At 44.0% G+C, this 23,943-nt stretch overlaps 1 protein-coding gene across 1 annotated transcript in view; it reads right to left on the reverse strand.

The window, feature by feature from the left end:
• LOC133440745 (zinc finger protein 845-like) overlaps positions 1–23,943 on the reverse strand; it is a gene marked incomplete at its 5' end in the record, with an annotated part of 28,901 nt that overhangs the window by 1,210 nt on the left and 3,748 nt on the right. The window contains 2 exons of the mRNA XM_061718060.1: positions 21,931–21,939; positions 22,011–22,095. Coding sequence (XP_061574044.1) covers positions 21,931–21,939; positions 22,011–22,095 — 94 coding nt within the window. The remainder of the gene's footprint in view (positions 1–21,930; positions 21,940–22,010; positions 22,096–23,943) is intronic.

Below are 23,943 nucleotides of genomic sequence, written 5' to 3' on the forward strand. Positions count from 1 at the left end.
GGTTGTATCTGTGAGGTTTAAAGTTTGTCCTGAACCTTCGGTCTTCCCCTTCATCTATGTAGTATATTTGAAAACAAGTGCATAAATCTGTGTGACCACTAGGCGGCCCTGTGACTGCGTTGGTATCGAGACAGTTGAAGAATAAAGTTGTTGTTCTAGAAATGGCTTCTTCCGCATCATATATATCATGGTGTCAGAGTAAAAGCTTGAAGTAAAACAAAGATACGAAGATAAAATGGAGCAGATGAAACCTCTATCCTCATTAAGTGTAGAAGGAAATCTTCACAAAGCCTGTCATGAAGAGGAGACATCAAACGACCGCTACGTCACCCGGATCGGCGTTACCGGGGCCCCGCCCTGGAGCCAGGCCTGGGGTTGGGGCTCGCTGGCGAGCGCCTGGTGGCCGGGTCTTTGCCCGTGGGACCCGGCCGGGCCCAGCCCGAAACGGCGACGCGGGTTCAACGCTCACGTGGGCAATGACAGTGATACCTGGAGAGGCGTGATTGGGAGGAACGGCCTCCCCGATCTGAACCCGAGCGGTGTTTTGTTGTTGGACTTCTGTGCTAGTCACAGTTTGTCCATAAAGAACACCATGTTCCAGCATAAGGGTGTCCATCAGTGCACGTGGCACCAGGACACCCTAGGCCGAAGGTCAATGATCGACTTTGTTGTCGTTTCATCTGACCTTCGGCCGCATGTCTTGGACACTCGGGTGAAGAGAGGGGCTGAGCTGTCAACTGATCACCACCTGGTGGTGAGTTGGATGCGCTGGCGGAGGAGGAGGCTGGACAGACCGGGCAGACCCAAACGGATTGTGGGGGTCTGTTGGGAACGTCTGGCTGAGCCCTCTGTCAGGGACATCTTTAACTCCCACCTCCGGGAGAGCTTCTCTCAGATCCCGGGGGAGGCGGGGGACATTGAGTCCGAGTGGACCATGGTCTCTGCCTCCATTGTCGACGCGGCGGCTCGAAGTTGTGGACGCAAGGTCTCCGGTGCCTGTCGTGGCGGTAATCCTAGAACCCGGTGGTGGACACCGGAAATACAGGATGATGTCAGACTGAAGAAGGAGTCCTACCGGGCTATGTTGGCCTGTGGGACTCCTGACGCAGTAGATGGGTACCGGCAGGCCAAGCGAGCCGCGGCTCGGGCGGTCCTGGAGGCAAAAACCCGGGTCTGGAAGGAGTTCGGGGAGGCCATGGAGGAAGACTTTCGGTCGGCCTTGAAGAAATTCTGGAGGACCGTTCGGCGCCTCAGAAGGGGGAAGCAGTACTCTGCCGGCACCGTTTATGGTGCAGGTGGGGAGCTGTTGACCTCGACTGGGGACATCGTCGGACGGTGGAAGGAATACTCCCGACTGACATGCCTTCCACTGAGGAAGCAGAGCGTGGGGAATCTGAGGCGTGCTCATCCATCACCCAAGCCGAATCACTGAGGTGGTTCGCAAGTTCCTCGGTGACAGGGCACGGGGGGTGGATGAGATTCGCCCTGAGTACCTCAAGTCTCTGGATGTCGTAGGGCTGTCTTGGTTTACACGCCTCTGCGACATCGCATGGAGGAAGGGGACAGTACCGCTGGAGTGGCAAACCGGGATGGTGGTCCCTCTGTTTAAAAAGGGGGACCGGAGAGTGTGTTCCAACTACAGGGGGATCACACTTCTCAGCCTCCCCGGGAAAGACTACTCCAGGGTACTGGAGAGGAGAATACGGCCGATAGTTGAACCTCGGATTCAGGGGAAACAATGCGGTTTTCGTCCCCGTGGCGGAACACTGGACCAGCTCTATACCCTCCGCAGGGTGCTCGAGGGTTCATGGGATTTTGCCCAACCAGTCTTCATGTGCTTTGTGGATCTGGAGAAGGCATTTGTCCGTGTCCCTCGTGTCATTCTGTGGGGGGTGCTCGGTGAGTATGGAGTCCGGGGCCCTCTATTAAGGGCTGTCTGGACTCTATATGATCAGAGTAGGAGTCTGGTTCGCATTGCCGGCAGTAAGTCAGACTTGTTCCCGCTGCATGTTGGACTCCGGCAGGGCTGCCCTTTGTCACCGGTCCTGTTCATAATTTTTATGGACAGGATTTCTAGGCGCAGCCAGGGGCCGGAGGGGTTCCGGTTTGGGAACCTCAGGATTTCATCTCTGCTTTTTGCAGATGATGTTGTCCTGTTGGCTTCATCGGACCGGGACCTTCAGAATGCGCTGGGGCAGTTTGCGGCCGAGTGCGACGTGGCAGGGATGAGAATCAGCACCTCCAAGACCGAGGCCATGGTTCTCCACCGGGAAAGGGTGGCGTGGCGTGCCTTCTCCGGGTGGGTGGGGAAGTCCTGCCCCAGGTGGAGGACTTCAAGTATCTCGGGATCTTGTTCACGAGTGGGGGAACGATGGAGCGGGAGATTGACAGACGGATCGGTGCAGCGTCCGCAGTTATGCGGTCGATGTACCGGACCGTCGTGGTGAAGAGGGAGCTGAGTCGAAAGGCGAAGCTCTCGATTTACCGGTAAATCTACGCACCTACCCTCACCTATGGTCATGAACTTTGGGTAGTGACCGAAAGGACAAGATCGCGGATACAAGCGGCCGAGATGAGTTTCCTCCGCAGGGTGGCTGGACGCTCCCTTAGAGATAGGGTGAGGAGTTCGGTCACCCGGGAGGAGCTCGGAGTCAGCTGAGGTGGCTTGGGCATCTGTACCGGATGCCTCCTGGACGCCTCCCTAGGGAGGTGTTCCAGGCATGTCCCACCGGGAGGAGACCCCGGGGCAGACCCAGGACACGCTGGAGAGACTATGTCTCTCGGCTGGCCTGGGAACGCCTCGGACTCCCCCCGGAGGAGCTGGAGGAAGTGTCTGGGGTGAAGGAAGTCTGGGCATCTCTGCTGAGGCTGCTGCCCACGCGACCCAGGAACGGATAAAGCGGCGGACGATGGATGGATGGATGGATGGATGGAAATCTAGCGGAAATTCCTGTCAATAAAGTCACAAAGCAAAAACAACGTGACAAACAGAAAGACTGTGGTGTCACAGCACAGAATGTAAAGATGAGAACTCAAGGAAACTGCACACGATGCAATTACAGGCATGAGCCAAGGAAGTGCCCTGCCTACGGACAAGTGTGCAAAGCCTGCCACGGGAAAAATCACTATGCCAAAATGTGCAACTCAGGCAAGCACACAAATAATCATAAAGTGCAACATATAAACAAGGCCAAGGCAGATGATCAGGACTTCTTTATTGGCACAATCCAAGCAGAAAAACAAGTCTCACAAATGGATGCAGTGGATGCAAAGAAAGAAAAGTGGGCGTGAAGATCTGATTGTCAACAAGAAAGTTTTGAAAGTCAGGCTGGACACTGGGGCTGATCGCAACGTAATTTCTATGAAAGACCTCAGAAAGCTGAGACTGGATAAAAAGGTGAGCAAATCGCACTCCAAGCTTGTTGCTTATGCAGGACATCACATTCCAGCTTAAGGTAAAGTCATGTTGACGTGTCAGTACAAAGATAAAAAGTATAACATGGAGTTTGAAGTCATAAAGAACAATGCACATCAGCCGTCTGTCGGGCCCCCTACTATCCACTAGCCAGGGACAACTTGGAAAGGGCCCTGATGGTGATGATGGTGATGTTGATGATGATGATGATGGTGATGGTGGTCTGTCGGGTGATGGTTATGATGGTGATGATGATGATGATGATGATGGTTATGATGAGGATGATGGTGATGATGGTGATGATGATGATGGTGATGGTGATGATGGTGATGTTGATGATGATGATGATGATGATGATGGTCTGTCGGGTGATGGTTATGATGGTGATGATGATGATGATGATGATGGTTATGATGCAGGACATCACATTCCAGCTTAAGGTAAAGTCATGTTGACGTGTCAGTACAAAGATAAAAAGTATAACATGGAGTTTGAAGTCATAAAGAACAATGCACATCAGCCGTCTGTCGGGCCCCCTACTATCCACTAGCCAGGGACAACTTGGAAAGGGCCCTGTGTGAGGGAATTCTGATGCATTGTGGTTGCAGCTGATGGTGATGACGATGATGATGTGGTGATGATGATGATGATGATGATGATGATGATAATGATGATAATGGTGATGATGGTGATGTGATGATGGTGATGATGATGATGATGATGATGATAAGGATGGTGATGTTATGATGGTGATGATGATGATAATGATGATGATGATGATGATGGTGAGGATGGTGATGAGGATGATGATGATGATGGTGAGGATGGTGATGGTGATGATGATGGTGATGATGGGGATGATGAGGATGGTGATGATGATGATGATGGTTATGATGAGGATGATGGTGATGATGGTGATGATGATGATGGTGATGGTGATGATGGTGATGTTGATGATGATGATGATGGTGATGGTGATGATGATGATGATGATAAGGATGGTGATGGTTATGATGGTGATGATGATGATAATGGTGATGATGGTGACGATGGTGATGGTTATGATGAGGATGATGATGGTGAGGATGGTGATGGTGATGATGATGATAAGGATGGTGATGGTTATGATGGTGATGATGATGATGGTGAGGATGGTGATGGTGATGATGATGGTGATGGTTATGATGGTGATGATGATGATGATGGTGGTGATGGTGACGATGGTGACGATGGTGACGATGGTGATGATGATGGTGATGGTTATGATGATGATGATGATGATGATGGTTATGATGAGGATGATGATGGTGAGGATGGTGATGGGGATGATGATGATAAGGATGGTGATGGTGATGGTGGTGATGGTTATGATGGTGATGATGATGATGATGATGATGGTTATGATGCAGGACATCACATTCCAGCTTAAGGTAAAGTCATGTTGACGTGTCAGTACAAAGATAAAAAGTATAACATGGAGTTTGAAGTCATAAAGAACAATGCACATCAGCCGTCTGTCGGGCCCCCTACTATCCACTAGCCAGGGACAACTTGGAAAGGGCCCTGTGTGAGGGAATTCTGATGCATTGTGGTTGCAGCTGATGGTGATGACGATGATGATGTGGTGATGATGATGATGATGATGATGATGATGATAATGATGATAATGGTGATGATGGTGATGTGATGATGGTGATGATGATGATGATGATGATGATAAGGATGGTGATGTTATGATGGTGATGATGATGATAATGATGATGATGATGATGATGGTGAGGATGGTGATGAGGATGATGATGATGATGGTGAGGATGGTGATGGTGATGATGATGGTGATGATGGGGATGATGAGGATGGTGATGATGATGATGATGGTTATGATGAGGATGATGGTGATGATGGTGATGATGATGATGGTGATGGTGATGATGGTGATGTTGATGATGATGATGATGGTGATGGTGATGATGATGATGATGATAAGGATGGTGATGGTTATGATGGTGATGATGATGATAATGGTGATGATGGTGACGATGGTGATGAGGATGGTGAGGATGATGATGATGATAAGGATGGTGATGGTTATGATGGTGATGATGATGATAATGATGATAATGGTGATGATGGTGACGATGGTGATGAGGATGGTGATGTGATGATGGTGATGATGATGATGATGATGGTTATGATGAGGATGATGATGGTGAGGATGGTGATGGTGATGATGATGATAAGGATGGTGATGGTTATGATGGTGATGATGATGATGGTGAGGATGGTGATGGTGATGATGATGGTGATGGTTATGATGGTGATGATGATGATGATGGTGGTGATGGTGACGATGGTGACGATGGTGACGATGGTGATGATGATGGTGATGGTTATGATGATGATGATGATGATGATGGTTATGATGAGGATGATGATGGTGAGGATGGTGATGGGGATGATGATGATAAGGATGGTGATGGTGATGGTGGTGATGGTTATGATGGTGATGATGATGATGATGATGATGGTTATGATGAGGATGATGGTGATGATGAGGATGGTGATGATGATGGTGATGATGATGATGATGATAAGGATGGTGATGGTTATGATGGTGATGATGATGATGGTTATGATGAGGATGATGATGATGATGATGGTGGTGATGATGGTTATGATGGTGAGGATGATGGTGATGATGGTGATGTTGATGGTGATGATGGTGATGATGATGATGAAGAAGATGAGGATGGTGATGATGATGATGATGATGATGGTGATGATGATGATGATGATGATGATGCCTCTCAGTTATGCATGGCAGGTGACGAAGCTGGTCACTGATGGAGCTGTCCATGGTGCTGATGGAGCTCTCCATTGTAATGGTGGAGCTGTCCATGGTGCTGATGGATGACTAGTACTACTACTACAGTACAGGACAGAGCTAGTACTACTACTACAGTACAGGACAGAGCCCGCTTTCCTCACCTTTTCCAGTCTGTTCCTTTCTACTGCTGTGATGCTGCTGCTCCAGCAGATCACAACATAAACGATAAAAGTACCAGTTATAGTACCAGTAGTACCAGTTATAGTTCCAGTAGAACCACTTGTAGTACCAGTAGTACCAGTTATAGTACCAGTAGTACCAGTTATAGTACCAGTAGTACCTGTTGTAGTTCCAGTAGTACCAGTTGTAGTACCAGTTATAGTACCAGTTATAGTTCCAGTAGTACCAGTTATAGTACCAATTGTAGTACCAGTTATAGTACTAGTAGTACCAGTTATAGTACCAGTAGTACCAGTTATAGTACCAGTTATAGTACTAGTAGTACCAGTTATAGTACCAGTTATAGTACCAGTAGTACCAGTTATAGTACTACCAGTTATAGTACCAGATATAGTACCAGTTATAGTTCCAGTTGTAATACCAGCTGTAGCACCAGTAGTACAAGTTGTAGTACTATTATAGTACCAGTTGTAGTACTATTATAGTAATACCACTACTACAAGTACTGCATATGAACTCCTACATGAACATCCTCCAACGATCAGGTTTTTTTGCCAGTGTCAACTCACATCTTACACGGAGCCACTGTGATCTGCATCTTTTCTACTAAATAAATGATTAAATCTAAAGAAATGTCTGGATCTGGTTAAATACAAAACAGCGCAAATAATGTTCAAAGCAAGGAATAATCTACTACCAAAAAATATCAGAGGAATGTTCACTGAGAGAGAAAGGGGCTATAATCTAAGGGGAGAACTAAATTTTAGAAAACATAAAGTAGGAACAACAATGTGCAGCATGTGCATATGGAACTGTGGAGACTCTGTGGAACAGTTTGGAGCTGGAAATGAAAAGGTACTAATAGGGCTGGGCGATTTTGGACAAAAATAAAATCCCGATTTTTTTCTCTGAAAACACGATTTTCGATTTCGATTTTTTTGGTAAAACTACAAAAGAAAATTGAATAAATTGTTTAAAATATTTTATCTTTATTTTTAAAGAAAAATAGCAAACAAATTTCCCTATTGGGAAGTGCAATTGAAAGATACTGTAAATCCTCCTTGAGTTTAGTAAAGTGACAACATTTACAATTTCCTTGACCAAACAAAGATGACTAGACGAGCTGTCTGTAATGCAGCCAGCTGCAAAAAAGGAAAATCGATTTTCCGATTTTCCTTTTTTAACATCGATTTTGATTAATAAATCCGATTTAGATTTAAAATCGATTAATCGCACAGCCCTAGGTACTAACATAAATCTGTTTAAAAAGATACAAAAAATTATTTATAAACAGGTATAAGGAAGAGGAAATGGGGTAACGAGTGTGAGAAACAAATAAAATAGGGAAAAATGGTATATTATACTTGCTTAAGATATGTTTAGATATTTATGTGGATATTTATGTAGTATATATTATATGTTCAGAGGGATAGTTATAAATACGTAATATATATTATATATTATATATTATATATATATATATATATATATATATATATATATATATATATATATATATATATATATATAGTGATATTTGTGTAGTTATATAGTGTATATTTATATAGATTTATAAAATATTTGTATTTTCTAGTTATTGATATAATATTTATATTTACTATATACTTATATGGATAATTATGCAGTAATAGGCATGTTTACGTGGTATTTATATATAATATATTTATATGGATATTGTGTAGATATAATAATAGCAATAATGTAAATTCATAGAGTTATAAGAACTAGGAAAAAGTGTATACTTCTTCCTACTCCTTTTCCAACATATGTGAATATGAAGATGTTAATGTTTTTTTTTTTACATCACTCACTCATCACTCATCTTCTCCCGCTTTATCCGTTACCGGGTCGCGGGGGCAGCAGCCTCAGCAGAGATGCCCAGACTTCCCTCACCCCAGACACTTCCTCCAGCTCTTCCGGGGGGAGTCCGAGGCGTTCCCAGGCCAGCCGAGAGACATAGTCTCTCCAGCGTGTCCTGGGTCTTCCCCGGGGTCTCCTCCCGGTGGGACATGCCTGGAACACCTCCCTAGGGAGGCGTCCAGGAGGCATCCGGTACAGATGCCCAAGCCACCTCAGCTGACTCCTCTCAATGTGGAGGAGTAGCGGCTCGACTCCGAGCTCCTCCCGGGTGACCGAACTCCTCACCCTATCTCTAAGGGAGCGTCCAGCCACCCTGCGGAGGAAACTCATCTCGGCCGCTTGTATCATTTTTTTTTACATGTTCGAAATAAACATTCATTCATTCATTCATTCATTGATAAAGTGTGAAATCTCAGTCTGGTCCAGAGTGTGAATGGAGCATGAAAGGCAGCACCAAGTAAACAGAACAACAAGTTAGTTCGGGATGTTTCCGAATCCCACATCAGCAGCTGCTTGAGCTGGGGAGTTTCCCATTTAGTTGGTTTGCTTCATCACCACGGCTTTTAACTGGAAACAAAGGGATCTTGTAGGAGTCATACTCATGTGTTCATTCATTCAACTTTCCAGGGTTACGTACCGACTCTGTGGAGTCTGATTTCAGGTTTCCAGGCGAGGTCCAACAGTCTGCGCTGACGGTCGAGCTCTTCTTCATACTCCAAGATGCTTTTTTCAAACACTGACACTATTTCTACAGCAGCTGCTGTTAGTCGCTGACCGATAAACTCTCTCAGATGATTCACCTTAGACATTGTTGAAGAGGAAAAAGAAAGGAAACAACAGAACCGTCCTCCTTAAAGGAATCACTGCTCTTCTTCTTCTTCTTCTTCTTCAATGGTGTTTATTGGCGGTTGGCAAACCAACTTGAAGGTGCATTACCGCCACCTACTGGACTGGAGTGTGGAACAGTAGACTAGCAGACAAATAATACAAAATAAATAAGAAAAGAAAAATACAAATAAAATAAATAAATAAAATAAAACAAAAACTAAATAAGGAAATCAAATCCTCTCCAGTAGCCCTGTATCTTTCAGATATGCCATCAAATGCTTGAGCATAACTCCTGACTCTGCTCCTAGCAAGTTCCCCACATTTAAAGCCATCCTGGCTTCCTCTGCTGCTGCTGCTAATGTCCTTCTTTCCACCTCATATCCTCCACAATCCAACAACACATGCTGAACACATTCAGCCTGCCCACATTGGTCACATCTGCCATCAGGGTGTTTTCCTATTTTGTGCAGTGTATTGTTCAGTCCTGTGTGCCCTATCCTGAGTCGTGTAATGATTGCCTCTTCCCTCCGGTTCCTGCCCCTCCTTCTTCCCACTCCAACTGTTTTCTGTATATTGTAAATGTGTCTTCCCGTGTCTTGGATGTCCCAGTATTCTTGCCGCACTTTCCCCACATGTTTCTTGATTATTGATTTACCCTCTGCCCTACATAATGGAATGTCTGTATCTACAGTGAGTGATTTGAGTGTTTGTTTGGCCAGAATATCCACTCCTTCAATCCCTTCTATCCCTACATGGGCAGGAACCCAAATGAAGCAAACTTTCAACCCCCTCTTGTGCATTCTGTGAAGTAGATTATGTATTTTATATATGAGATCTTGCCTACATGACTTCATGGTTTTAATACTTGTAAGAGCTGCCCAACTGTCTGATGCTATTGCTGTATTGTTATGGTTGTTTTCTTCTATCCATTCCAAGCCTAAAATGATAGCTGCAAGTTCAACTGTATATACTGATAAATGGTCTGTGGTTCTTTTCTTGATATGTGTTTTGTAGTGTGGAATGGAAACTGCAGCTCCTGTTCTTCCAGTATCAGGGTCCTTTGACCCATCAGTGAAAATTAATATTCTGTCTGAAAAGTGTTGTTCCAGATAACTTTCAGCTACCCTTCCCTCGGAAATCTGCCTGTTCCTTTTCTTCAATTGTTGCTGTATGTCAAAGTTTACTGACGGTTCTATGAATACCCAGGGAGGAGTACATGAATATGGGACTGTCGGACTGAAGTGTATATGACCTAAACCTGCTTGTACTGCTTTTATGTTTCCTACCCACCCAAAACTCATAATATTTGATTTATTATGTTCCCAACAGTCCTCCAGGATGGCTTTAGCAGGATGGGAATCACTGCTCACGTGTTCCGGCCATCTTTTATGGTGTGTCTGCTGGAGCAGCAGCATCGCTGCAGCAGAGAGGAAGAGACTGGACAAGGTGGTGAGGAAAGCCGGCTCTGTCCTGGGCTGCAGTCTGGACCCGGTGGAGGTGGTGGGGGAGAGGAGGATGGTGGCTAAGCTGTCCTCCATCATGGACAATGTCTCCCACCCCCTTCATGAGACTGTCAGAACCCTGGAGAGCTCCATCAGAACCCTGGAGAGCTTCATCAGAACCCTGGAGAACTCCATCAGAACCTTGGAGAGCTCCATCAGAACCATGGAGAGCTCCATCAGAACCCTGGAGAGCTCCATCAGGACCATGGAGAGCTCCTACATCAGGGGTGGGCAATTCCGGTCCTGGAGGGCCGGTGTCCTGCAGGTTTTAGATGTTTCCCTGCTTCATTGCACCGTGATACAAGTGACTGTGTCATTAACAGAATTGTGCAGCCCTGGATGACAAGCTGATGACAATGATTAATTAGAATCAGGTGTGTTAAAGCAGGGAAACATCTAAAACATGCAGGACACCAGCCCTCGAGGACCGGAATTGCCCACCCCTGTCCTACATTGTTTTCTGAGCTAAATGCTGGTTGTACTGATCAGGCTGTACCAATAATCTGCATCACTGACAACTTTCCTCTTGTTGCTGCACTACACTGCAAAAACTCAAAATCTTAACAAGAATATTTGTCTTATTTCTAGTTAAAATGTCTCATTTTTAGTCAGAAAATCTCATTACACTTAAAACAAGAGTCATTACCAGAAAAATAACTTATTTGACAATTTTCACCTGTTTCAGGTAAATTTTCACTTGAAATAAGTAGAAAAATCTGCCAGTGGGACAAGATTTATCTTCTCATTACAAGCAAAAAAATCTTGTTCCACTGGCAGTTTTTTGTACTTATTTTATACTTATTTTAAGTGAAAATCTACTTGAAATAGGTGAAATTTGTTGTTTTTTCCAATGATGACTCTTGTTTTAAGTGTAATGAGATTTTTTTTTTTTACCAAAAATGAGACATTTTAACTGGAAATAAAACAAATATTCTTGTTAAGATTTTGAGTTTTTGCAGTGTAAAGTCTTTTTTGTTTTTATTATTACGATAGATTGTTCACTCTTGGGTTTATGTTGAGCTTTTATAACTCACCACCAGGGGGCACAGCTGCTCTTTCCACATATGGAGATATTTATAATATTTCCACATATTCCAGAATTATAAACAATAAAATGATTCATCCATCTAAAACGAAAACTTAATTACATTTTCATGATTATTTCTGACTAAATATGAGTTGAGGTAAAAAGACATTTACTCCTAAACGGATGTCTGATATAAAAGGGTTAAATCCAAAGTCTGTCCTCTTCCTGGAATCTGATCCCGATGATCCTCCCTCTTCTTCCTGCTCTCCAACCTGCAGATCTGCAGCTTCAACACGGATCTCAACATCAGCTTTAGAATAAATCATGTGTCAGACGAGTTGTAAATTTAGTACAACTTGATTTTATACATGTGATTAAATAATACTGTTAATTTCATATTATGTATATAATATGAAAAACGTACACAAATATGTTGTAACTTTAGCTTGTATAGTTACAATAACAGCATGGATCATTTGAATTGAGTTGTTTTGACTTAATTTGTCGGATGAATTATCACGATAATCTGATGTACGTGCAGCTCAGATTTTAAAATGCATAAAGCCTTTTACAGTTTTCAGCTAACTAATTTGGATACCGCAATGTCGTATTGTATCGTGACTCAAGTATCGTGATGTGTATCCCACATTACACTCATTTCCTCATTCATTTGAAAACCAAATGTTCTTGTTTTCTAAATCATAAAAACATTTTAGGGGAAATAAAAGCAAACTGTATCTGACTGCACTGACTTCTGAAATCTTCAAGGTTTTTTGTTTAATACTGCAGACATTAAAGTTTAGAAAATGGTGACAGATGGTTGTCTGTTCTGTTTCTGACGTGTTGATGGTTGCGTTTCTTCTTTTGTCCTCGTTTCTCTGAAGTTTCTTCATGTTTTTCAGAGGAACGTTGTAAAAACTGAACATGCAAATATATCAAACTTGGACTAACCTCTGAACGGAGTAGATGGAGAGAGTTTAACAACATGGAGCTATAGATTAACTTTACAAAGAGAATGTGAGTGACAGGGGTGATAGTAAAAAAAAATCCTGAGCCTGAACTTTTTTTCCCTGGGAGGTAAGCAAGCCCCTAAGCCAAGATATATGCCCCGATCAACACAATTGTCATTTTTTGTCCTCTTAAAGTGTAAGTCTGGTGTAAATTGACCCATGGTCCTGTTGTTCAAGCTCACCACATGTAGCCACTAGAAAACAGAATGAAACACATTTATTTTGGTGATTTCGGTTAACAGCCTGGAGCCTGGTGACGCGAGGCTAGAATCAATCTGATTGGCCAAAACCCAAGACCACCCCCTACACTAAACCGATTGGCTTAAGTATGGCTACTGGTGTGGTTTTGAGTGAAAGCGTCTCTCGGATCTACGCGAACGTAGTGCTGGGCGGTATGACCAAAAATTTATATCACGGTATTTTTCAAAATTATATTGGTTTCAAGGGTATATCACGTTTTTTTTTTTTTTCATGCACAACTGGGTGTTAACCACATTTTCTAATGATTTGGAAAGGAATTGCTGCAGTAAATTGGCTTAGAATGGCCTATTTTACTGTCATGAGGAGGAAATATTGTAGAAAAACATTAATGTCCACACTAGTATAAATACAGGTTTGCATGGCCTCACAAAATGATGCAGTTTACAATGAGGTGGCAGCACTTATGATTCTAATGTAGGGCTGAACGATTTTTGAAAATAATCTAATTGCGATTTTTTTCCTCAATATTACGATTGCGATTTAATATGCGATTATTTTTTTCCAAGGTCCTGTTCTCATGTATTTTTCAACTACACAAGCAATAAATCAGTCTGTTTCAAGTAGATTTTCACTTGAAATAAGTAGAAAAATCTGCCAGTGGAACAAGATTTTTTTGCTTGTAATAAGAAGATAAATCTTGTCCCACTGGCAGATTTTTCTACTTATTTCAAGTGAAAATTTACTTGAAACAGGTGAAAATGGTCAAATAAGTTATTTTTCTGGTGTTATTTTTCTGGTGATGACTCTAAATGTTGAAATAGCAGTAAAACCACATTCATTGATGAAATGACATAAGGGATGGAAAGGGGGGATGGCAGTTTTACAGGGGGGGTGATTTGGACCGTTTTTATTTCAGGGGGGATGATTTGGACCGTTTTTATTTCAGGGGGGGATGATTTGGACCGTTTTTATTTCAGGGGGGGATGATTTGGACCGTTTTTGTTTCAGGGGGGGGGGGGGGGGGGTGCCATCACATCACCCCTCATCCCCCTTCAACTCCAGTACTGCTCACACGGAACTCAGAACTTCTTCATAAATAACTCAAAAATCCCAGAGAGAAAAAAAACACCAGCAAGCTAACAAACAAACCAATAAAGCTCTGAGTTAACAAAACGTACCAGGAATGAACAACTGGCAGCCCCGCTGTTTTAACCTCTCATTCTCATCAGCTGCAGGTGTGGTTTAAGGCTGATTTATGGTTCCGCGTTACACCAACGCAGGCCATTCGCCGTGGGTTACGCGAACTACGGCGTACCCTACGGCGAAAGCTCCGCGTCGATTTAACGCGGAACTATAAATCAGGCTTCACAGCGTCCGGCTCGTACTCTTCGCCGCGCGTAGCTCTCGCCGACTCCGCGCTCATATATTTAATACATTTATAAAGCCCATATATTTATAAAGCCTCACTTGGCCGAGCACTAACGCTGTGGCCATGGTAGATTTAAGTTACATGCGGCACTGTTGACTTTTCCCTGCCGGCTCTGCTCACCGCTCGCTCGCAAAGCAGTCCCCACACAAACAGGGTCCAACGGCGCTAGGTTCCGCCGCGCCGCGCAGCGTTCCCAACGTTGTGTACGCTACTCACCGGTATTACGGTATATGAAAAATTTATATCATAAGAAAAATAAACGGCAAACCTGATTTTATTTTTATTTTTTCTCGCAAACACCTCGGTATGCCGGAAATCCGGCGTGACGCCGGAGCGCTATCACCCCTGCAAAGGGATCTTGTAGGAGTCATACTCATGTGTTCATTCATTCAACTTTCCAGGGTTACGTACCGACTCTGTGGAGTCTGATTTCAGGTTTCCAGGCGAGGTCCAACAGTCTGCGCTGACGGTCGAGCTCTTCTTCATACTCCAAGATGCTTTTTTCAAACACTGACAATATTTCTACAGCAGCTGCTGTTAGTCGCTGACCGATAAACTCTCTCAGATGATTCACCTTAGACATTGTTGAAGAGGAAAAAGAAAAGAAACAACAGAACCGTCCTCTCCTTCTTCTTCTCTAGGTTTAATGGCGGATCACAACCAACGTTATTAGGTTCTACCGCCACCTGCTGTACCGGAGTGTGTAACATCAGGATCATTATTACACCAGGTTACAGTCTAACTTAAAGGGGGGGGAAAAAGGAAATACCTAAATAAAATAAGATAATCACATTTAAATCTTATTATCTATCCCTGCATCTTTAAGAAAGACAAGGATTTCCTTATAACAATCCCTCATCACCTCACTCCTCCCTAATAACCTACTAAACTCCATTCCCGTCCCAGCTCGTACATCCTGTCTCTTAAAGCGTTCCTTTCTACCTCATACTTGCCACATTTAAGAATCACATGCTCTACATTCTCTGTGACATCACACTCATCACATTTATCAGACACGGACTTTGACATTAAATACAGAGTTGATTTTAAACTAGTATGACCTAATCTTAATCTAGAAATGATGACTTCCTCTCTCCTACACTTTCCTTTGAAAACCTTCACGTTAATTGACTTGTGTATGTTATAAAAATGTCTCCCTTTTACACCGTTGTCCCACACCTTCTGCCATGAATCCCTCACTGCCTTTCTAATTCATGATTTTGCTTCACCTTTACCAAAAGGAATTTCCATAATTACCTCACTACTCAATTTCAATGCTCTTTTAGCAATATTGTCTGCTTTCTCATTGCCATCAACACCCATGTGGCATGTTAGCAGACGCTTTTATCCAAAGTGATTTACATCTGAGAAAACAACACAAGCAAGAAGGTTTAGAAAGAGTTTTATTTTTTCCGACACAATGAGAGCTGACGCAATTTATATGATAAGCTTCTGTTTGTTAATATCAATATATAAAAGAAAAATATTTTTTAATTCATGTGTTCTTTATTATTTGTCATAAAACATTTATGTTGTTAAGAAACTTTTATTGCAATGGGCTTCTAAATAATACACATGGTAAGTCTTTGAGACATCAAAACATTTAAATATCAAACTGATCAAACTATCAAACTGATTTTGGTGTGAAATATATAGATATACAAGACACATTTAAAGCTGCAGTTTCCAACATTTAACCACTAGAGGGCATAAAGATCCCAAACTAACCCCCAAACTCAGAATGACGGTTCATTCATGCATGAATCACCCACAGGTTTTCTGCAGGGGTTTGAAGCCTCTTTTTCCTCCTATTGTGGCAGGTTGGAATTAAATAAAGCAAGAAGTTTAATGCGTAATTAGGGGCGAGGCCTTTTGATTGGCATTAATTTGTCCAACCTGTAAATAAATACTTTTTCTACGATCTTAGAAAATGTTGGGAGTAAAGAATCAGGCCTGTAATTAGTGAATTGGTGTCTGTAGGAGCCATTATTTGTCTGCTTATTTCAGTCTTTTTGTTTATTTACAAGTTGTCACTTGGTGGCAGGTTAGATGGTGGTTTGGGTCCACGTCACTACCGGTGCAATTAGTATTTAGGCGCAGGTGTTCTGGGCGGCCAATTAATGCATGGGTGACGGGGAGACCGCACGGTTTTTTACCGCTCTTTAAAGACAGCTTTACTACCAGCCAGAACCATTACAATTAATTCAGATCACTCCATAAACAGTTCTGCCATACTATAAACATGCTTTGAAACTAACAGTAATGATAATAAATGGGAACCTCACCCGACAGTGGACGTTGCTGTGTACTTTTCATTCATTCACTCATCCATCAGCTGAGCGCGTCAAAAAAGAAGTCCCGTCCCGCACCCAGCCGAGTGGCTAATTGCTTGACAGGATAGTCGCTATACAAGTAAAAAACCCTGATCTCACTTGGATTATTGGAGCATTTGGAAATGCGGATTGCAGAGCTGCTAACGTCATCTGTTATCCCTGGCCGGTAAATGTTCATCAACCTCATCTGCGAAAGGTAGGAGAAGTTTCCTGTCATAACGCGCCAGGAGGTTCCCAGTTTGCATGTAAGCAAGTATAAGTGTAATGGATTCATAGACTGGAAACGGCGAAGCGCTGTATGCGGCAGTGGGCTGCTATGAACATGAGGTCCTGCATTAACGGCCAGATCTGATGACTTTCAATGCAAAGTGGTGGAGGAATGATGCATTGTTGAACGGGAGTGTGTTGTCTGGACAGACTGGAGGTGCAAACGCTCTGCGCAGCTGGCAAAGGGCGCAATATTGATCCGTGAAACTTCTCAAAATACACATCTGTTGAAATGAGTGATTTGCGCATTAATATTGATGAAAGTGAGACTAAGGAAATTGAATGTGATGTGGAAAAAAGAATAAGAAAGCATACTGTCAAAGGGCTCATGATGGAGATTGAAAGGCTTCAAAAAGAAAGGAATGTGAAGTTTAAAGAAGCAAGCAAATTAAAAGCACAAATCACTGCTCTCTTGACTTCCAGTGAAAATGTTTCTGTTATTAAACAAAACCTAAAAAGTTTTGAAACACTGTCAAAAGGCTTCTGATCTCCACAACACATTGCTTACTGAGTTTTCTCTCCCAGAGGAGGAGCAGAGAAAACAGGAAACATGGTTTCACACAAAGAGGTCCTGCAATGAGGTTTTTGTGGAAGAAATATCAACATGGTTGAAGGAAAATGGAGTTGATTGTGATGAAAATGCAACTGATGATGAAAATGCTGCTGCTGCTAATTGTGGTGAAAATGAAAATGCTGGTGGTGATAAAAATGCAAAATTTAAATGCTGTGATGACATCAATCCGGGTGACAGTGTGTCTAATGTGTCAAGTAAAAGGTCGAGCAGAAAAGACCACTATCTCAGATCATATGCTTCCAGTGTTTCATCTGCACGTTTAAGGGCAAAGGCAGAGAAAGCGGCTTTAGAAGAGAAAGCTGCTGCTCTGCAAAGGAAACATGATTTGGAGGAACAAGAGGAAAAACTCAGACAAGAAACAATCAAATTAAAGAAAAGGAAGGAGCAACTGGAGCTTGATGCACAAATAGCCATTGCTGCTGCAAGACTTTCTGTGCTGGAAGGCAGTGATGTTGGCAGATGTTCGGATGGCATGAATTCTTACGTGAGCAGAGCACTTAACGTACCAAGCCATGAATTCAACCCAAAGGCCAGTGAGTTCGTGCCGAAAAGAAACACCACAGCTTTGCATCTAAGCCCGACTCTGCCACCCATTACTCCAATAGGTGATGTGCGACCTAAAGTTTACATTAAAACACGCCTAAAGGAGGAAGAGGGGACATCACTAAAAAGGGATATCACGCTCAGGCCACAGTTGCAACCAAACACAGGAATGTCTCATGCCCTACATCATCAGTCTGCACAGAGCAGATCATCAGTGCAAAATACAGTGGACCAGGATGCTATTTGTGGAATTATGCAGATGCAGAATGAAATCACCAACATGCTCGTACAACAACAACTGTCAGCTACTTTACCACAAAGAGACATTATCATATTTGATGGTGACCCATTGCAGTTTGTCTCCTTTATGAGAACGTTTGAGCATTGCATTGAAGAGAGAACTAGCAGTTACCAAGACTGTTTGTATTCCTGGAACAGTACACCAGGGGGCAGCCCCGGGAGCTGGTGCGAAGCTGCCTTCACATGACACCGCAACAAGGGTATCAAACAGCAAAATGTCTTTTAAAGGAACATTTCGGCAATGAGCACAGAATAGCAACAGCATACATGAACAAAGCATTTGGATGGCCTGTAATTAAAACAGAAGACATACAGGCACTGCAGGAGTTTGCGCTGTTCCTAAGAGGTTGCTGCAACGCTATGACAGAGTTACAATATATGGAGGAGTTGAACGTTCCATCTCACATGAGGCATGTCTTAATGAAGTGGCCATACAAGCTGCGGGAAAAGTGGAGGTCCACAGCTTGTGACATACAGGAGCGACGAGGCTACAGAGCTACATTCCTTGACATGGTGTGCTTTCTGGAGAAGCAAGTCAAAGTCTTGTCTCATCCACTGTTTGGTGATATTTCAGATGTTCGACCAAACACCTCAAAGTCTGTAAATGCAAGCAAACTGCTACCCAGGAGCAACATCAAAGGAAGCAGTTTTGCAACCACCATTTCAGCAACCGACCATGCTGTAACCAAACCCCCAGTGCACAAGATTCCCAGACAGTCAATAGCCTCAAAGGAGTCATCCTCAGAATCTTGTCTCTACTGTTAGGAGTCACACCCATTGCTCAATTGTTCAAGGCTGAACAAGCTTTCTCAAAGGGAGAAAGGGAGAAAAAGGATTGAGTTCCTGAGAGGAAAAGGAATGTGCTTTGGATGCTTGAAGGCTGGCCATATGAGTAAGGAGTGCAGGAGCCGTCTGACCTGCAGTGAGTGCAGTCTAAAACACCCTACTATATTGCACATCCACAGCAAAGACAAGAACAAGGAATCAGAAACACCTGTCAGCAGTGCCCTTGTCTCCCTAAAGGCACGTGGTTGTACTGGGGCCGGAGATGACAACTGTACTCTTTCCATCGTGCCAGTACAGATAAAATCTAAAAAGGGAGATAAGGTGCTGCGGACATATGCCTTCTTGGATCCTGGAAGTACAGCTACCTTTTGTACTAACACTTTCGTGAAGAAGCTGAACCTACAAGGCAAAACAACCAACATCCTACTGCGCACTATGGGCCAAGAAAAGGTCGTGGAAAGTCAAGTGATCTCAGGACTGGAAGTATCCAAGTTGGATGGAAATCAATTTGTGGAGCTCCCAGAGACCTACACGCAGGAAACAATCCCTGTGTCAAGGAGCAACATTCCCACTCAGCAAGACATTACAAAATGGAAATATCTGCGAGATATCAGGATCCCAGACTTGGATGCTGAGGTGGAAGTCTTAATTGGGACTAATGCGCCAAAGCTTATGGAGCCCTGGGAGATCATCAACAGCGAAGGTGATGGACCATATGCCGTGAGGACCCTATTGGGGTGGGTCATCAATGGTCCTGCAAGGAGCAATAATGATTGTTGTCAGAGAAGCTGCTCAACCATTTGTGCCAACAGGATATCCGTCGCCAGGCTCGAGGAGCTGTTGATCTCTCAATACAACCAGGACTTCAATGAGAAGACGTTGGAGAAGCATGAGATGTCAAGGGAAGATCTGAGGTTTATGGAGACCTTAGAAAAGTCCACTTGCATGCAGGATGGTCATTACTGTATGGACTTACCCTTTAAGGTGGATGACATCACCATGCCCAACAACAGGTGCATAGTTGAACAGCGCATTCAAAGTCTCAAGAGGAAGTTTGAACGGAATAAGACCTACCAGGAGGAGTACACAGCATTTCTTACTGGCATGATTGACAATGAATATGCGGAAGTGGTGCCTCAGGACCAGTTGGATGGTAAAGATGGCAGTGTGTGGTATCTCCCTCATCACGGGGTGTACCACCCAAAAAAGAAAACCCTGAGGGTTGTTTTTGACTGTGGGGCAAGATTCAAAGGAACTTCATTAAACTGTCAGCTGTTGCAAGGTCCTGACTTCGCTAACTCTCTCTTTGGTGTCTTAACAAGATTCAGAGAAGAACATGTTGCTCTGATGACGGATATCCAAGCTATGTTCCATCAAGTAAGAGTGTCAGAAAGGCATGTGGATTTTCTTCGTTTTCTGTGGTGGCCAAACGGAGACACCTCACTGCGTCCAGTAGAACATAGAATGAGAGTGCACATCTTTGGGGCAGTTTCCTCCCCGAGTTGTGCCAACTACGCTTTGAGGAGGACTGCAGTGGACAATAAGGCTGACTTCCCAGAGAAGGTGACAGATACCATCTGCAATAACTTCTACGTGGATGATTGTCTGAAGTCTTTGCCCACAGAGGAAGAAGCAATGCAGCTCGTTGAGGATCTCACTAGCTTGTGCTCAAAAGGAGGATTTCAGCTGTTAAAGTGGACAAGCAACAGTCGGGCTGTATTGTCATCCATTTCTGAGTCAAAGCGCTCAAAACCAACCAGGCAGCTACATCTGGAACAAGACACTCTGCCTGTGGAGATGGCACTCGGATTGAGTTGGTGTGCGGAAAGTGACAGTTTCACATTCAAACCTGCAGTTGAAATACGGCCACACACCAGACGTGGAATCCTTTCAATCATTAGTTCCATCTACGACCCATTAGGATTTCTATCACCTTTTACCCTGTTACCAAAGCTATTGTTGCAAGAAATGTGCCGAAAAAACATGTCCTGGGATGACCCTATACCCCAGATATTCTCGCAACGATGGACAGGATGGCTGCTGGACCTGGGAAGGGTGGCAGAGTTTAAGATGGATCGTTGCATCAAGCCGATGGATTTTAGAGGACCCCTACATACACAGTTGCATCATTTTGCAGATGCCAGTGACCATGGTTATGGCACAGTGTCCTACCTTAGGCTGGAGAGCCAGGAGAAAGTGCATCTTGCATTTATGTTGGGAAAGGCTAGAGTTGCACCATTAAAACAGACGACAATTCCTCGCCTTGAACTTACCGCTGCTGTGCTGGCTGTCAAAGTAGACAGGATGCTGAGGAAAGAGCTATCACTACAGTTGGAGGACTCATGTTTCTGGACTGACAGTCAGACGGTGCTGAAATACATAAGTAACGAAACCAAACGATTTCATACCTTTGTAGCAAACAGAGTGGCTTCTATAAGAGAAGCTACAAAGGTCGTTCAGTGGCGGCATATCAGCTCTAGGGATAATCCTGCTGACGAAGCCTCCAGAGGTCTGACTGCAAATAGCTTTCTAGCATGCACAAGGTGGATTGAGGGCCCTGATTTTCTGCGACACCCAGAAGTTGATTGGCCAAGACCCTTTGATCCACAGCCCATTTCCTCACAAGACCCAGAGGTCAAAAGGAATGTTATTGTAAATGTCATCAATACACACTTTGAGGATGCAACTGCTAAGCTCATGAGTTTCTTTTCAGAGTGGACAAAGCTCAAGACCACTGTTGCTTGGTTCCTTCGGCTCAAAACGATCCTCCTGGAGCTAAGGAGAAAGAGGAAGGAAGTGGTTGCTTCTTTTACTGCTACAGGCTCACTTGTGCAACCTGAAAGGGTGGAAAAGGAGATGAAAAAGGTCAGAGATGCAGTTGGCAATCAGTTTCTGTCTGTAAGTGACCTCACCAGAGCAGAATCTGCCATTATCCACTTCAGTCAGCACGCAGCCTTCAAGGATGAAATCTCTGCATTGAAGGGTGGAGCATCTGGTGTGAAGAGAACGAGTGACATTTACAGGTTGGATCCTGTGTGGAAGGATGGGTTGTTGAGAGTGGGTGGAAGACTCAGTCGGGCAGCTTTACCTGAGGAACTCAAACACCCTGTAATACTGTCTAAGAGTCAACATGTATCCAATCTAATTCTACGATTCATACATCAGCAGCTTGGACATGCCGGAAGAAACCATATGCTCTCAACTTTGCGGCGTAGATACTGGATCACAAATGCTAACTCTGCCTGTCGAAGAATAATATCGGACTGTGTGATCTGTCGACGGCATCGAGGACAGCCCAGTGAACAGAAAATGGCCGACATGCCAAAGGAAAGAATCAGGCCAGATTTGCCTCCTTTCACACATGTAGGAGTGGATTATTTTGGCCCCATAGATGTCAAGAGAGGACGTGCCATGGTCAAACGGTATGGCGTCATCTTTACCTGTATGGCTAGCAGGGCTGTACATTTGGAGATTGCCTATTCTCTGAATACAGATTCCTGCATTAACGCCATAAGGAGGTTCACGTGCCGCAGAGGTCAAGTCACTAGTTTGAGGTCGGATAACGGCACAAACTTTGTTGGAGCTGAGCGAGAGTTGCGAGAGGCCTTGGCTGCCATAGATCACAGCAAGATTCACAGTGCTCTTCTGCAAAAAGGTATTGATTGGAGCTTTAACACCCCCGCTGCTTCTCACCATGGTGGTGTGTGGGAGCGCCTCATCAGAATGGTCCGAAACATCTTGTGTTCTGTTCTACACCAACAATCTTTGGACGATGAAAGCCTCCATACCATCCTGTGTGAGGTAGAGGCCATTCTGAATGACCGCCCCATTACTAAAGTATCTGATGAGGCCAATGACTTGGAAGCACTCACGCCAAATCACATCCTCCTGCTCAAAGGAAAGCCTATTCTTGCACCTGGACTCTTTCAAGAGGATGATGTTTACATCAAGAGACGGTGGTGGCAGGTTCAGTACCTGTCGGACCTGTTCTGGAAGAGGTGGACAAGAGAGTACTTGCTAGGGGTGGGCGGTACACCGGTGTCATAGTCATCACCGGTGTGATACTGCGCCACGACATGGATTTTGCAATACCATCAATACCGTAATAAATCAATTATAAAATAATAAGCCTAAATAAGGAATTAAAAACGTCGGTGATATGCAAGGTTTGCTGCCGTGTTGTGACAGCAAGAGGTGGAAACACAAGCAACCTGTTTCCATCACTTAAAAAACACGCACGCCTGTGAATATGAAGAGGCAACCCGGGCCAAAACGAGCGCAAGTGGGACCAGCAGCTGGTCCCGCTGGGACCGCTGCTCCGCTGGTGCTGCTGAGCAGCACCAGCGGAGCAGCGGTCCCAAGACTACACAGCTTTCACTGCAGGCATCATTTATGCTGCTACACCTTACGACAAGAGTACTAAGAAATGCAGGGCTTAAAGTATTCCGGCACCGTGCCGGAGTTTTTTTTCTCGGCGTGCAAGTTTGAGTGCTTTAAAAAAAAAAAAAAAAAAAGGTTTGAGAGAAAAAAAAAGGTTGAGTCAACCGAGTTCGTCTACCAATGGAATGAGAGGAAAGCAGCTCTGGCGCTCAACCAAACTAACACTAGCCAATCAGAAGTGGAGCTGGGCGGGTCTTTGACGGCAGCGGAGCGCAGAGCGCTGTTTCAACCTGCTGGAATACCAGTCACCGACTTCAAGATGGAGAAAAAATTAATGAATGTCGGTTTAAAAGAATCTTTTTGCCCAAAAGAAAGAAAAAGAGTGACAAAAAAATACCCATAACCATGTTCTTCTCTCGAAAAAAAGCACCTGTACCGCGGGTTTTAGAAGAAAATTAGA

Source organism: Cololabis saira, chromosome 3 (genome assembly GCF_033807715.1).
Source record: "Cololabis saira isolate AMF1-May2022 chromosome 3, fColSai1.1, whole genome shotgun sequence".
NCBI lineage: Eukaryota > Metazoa > Chordata > Actinopteri > Beloniformes > Belonidae > Cololabis > Cololabis saira.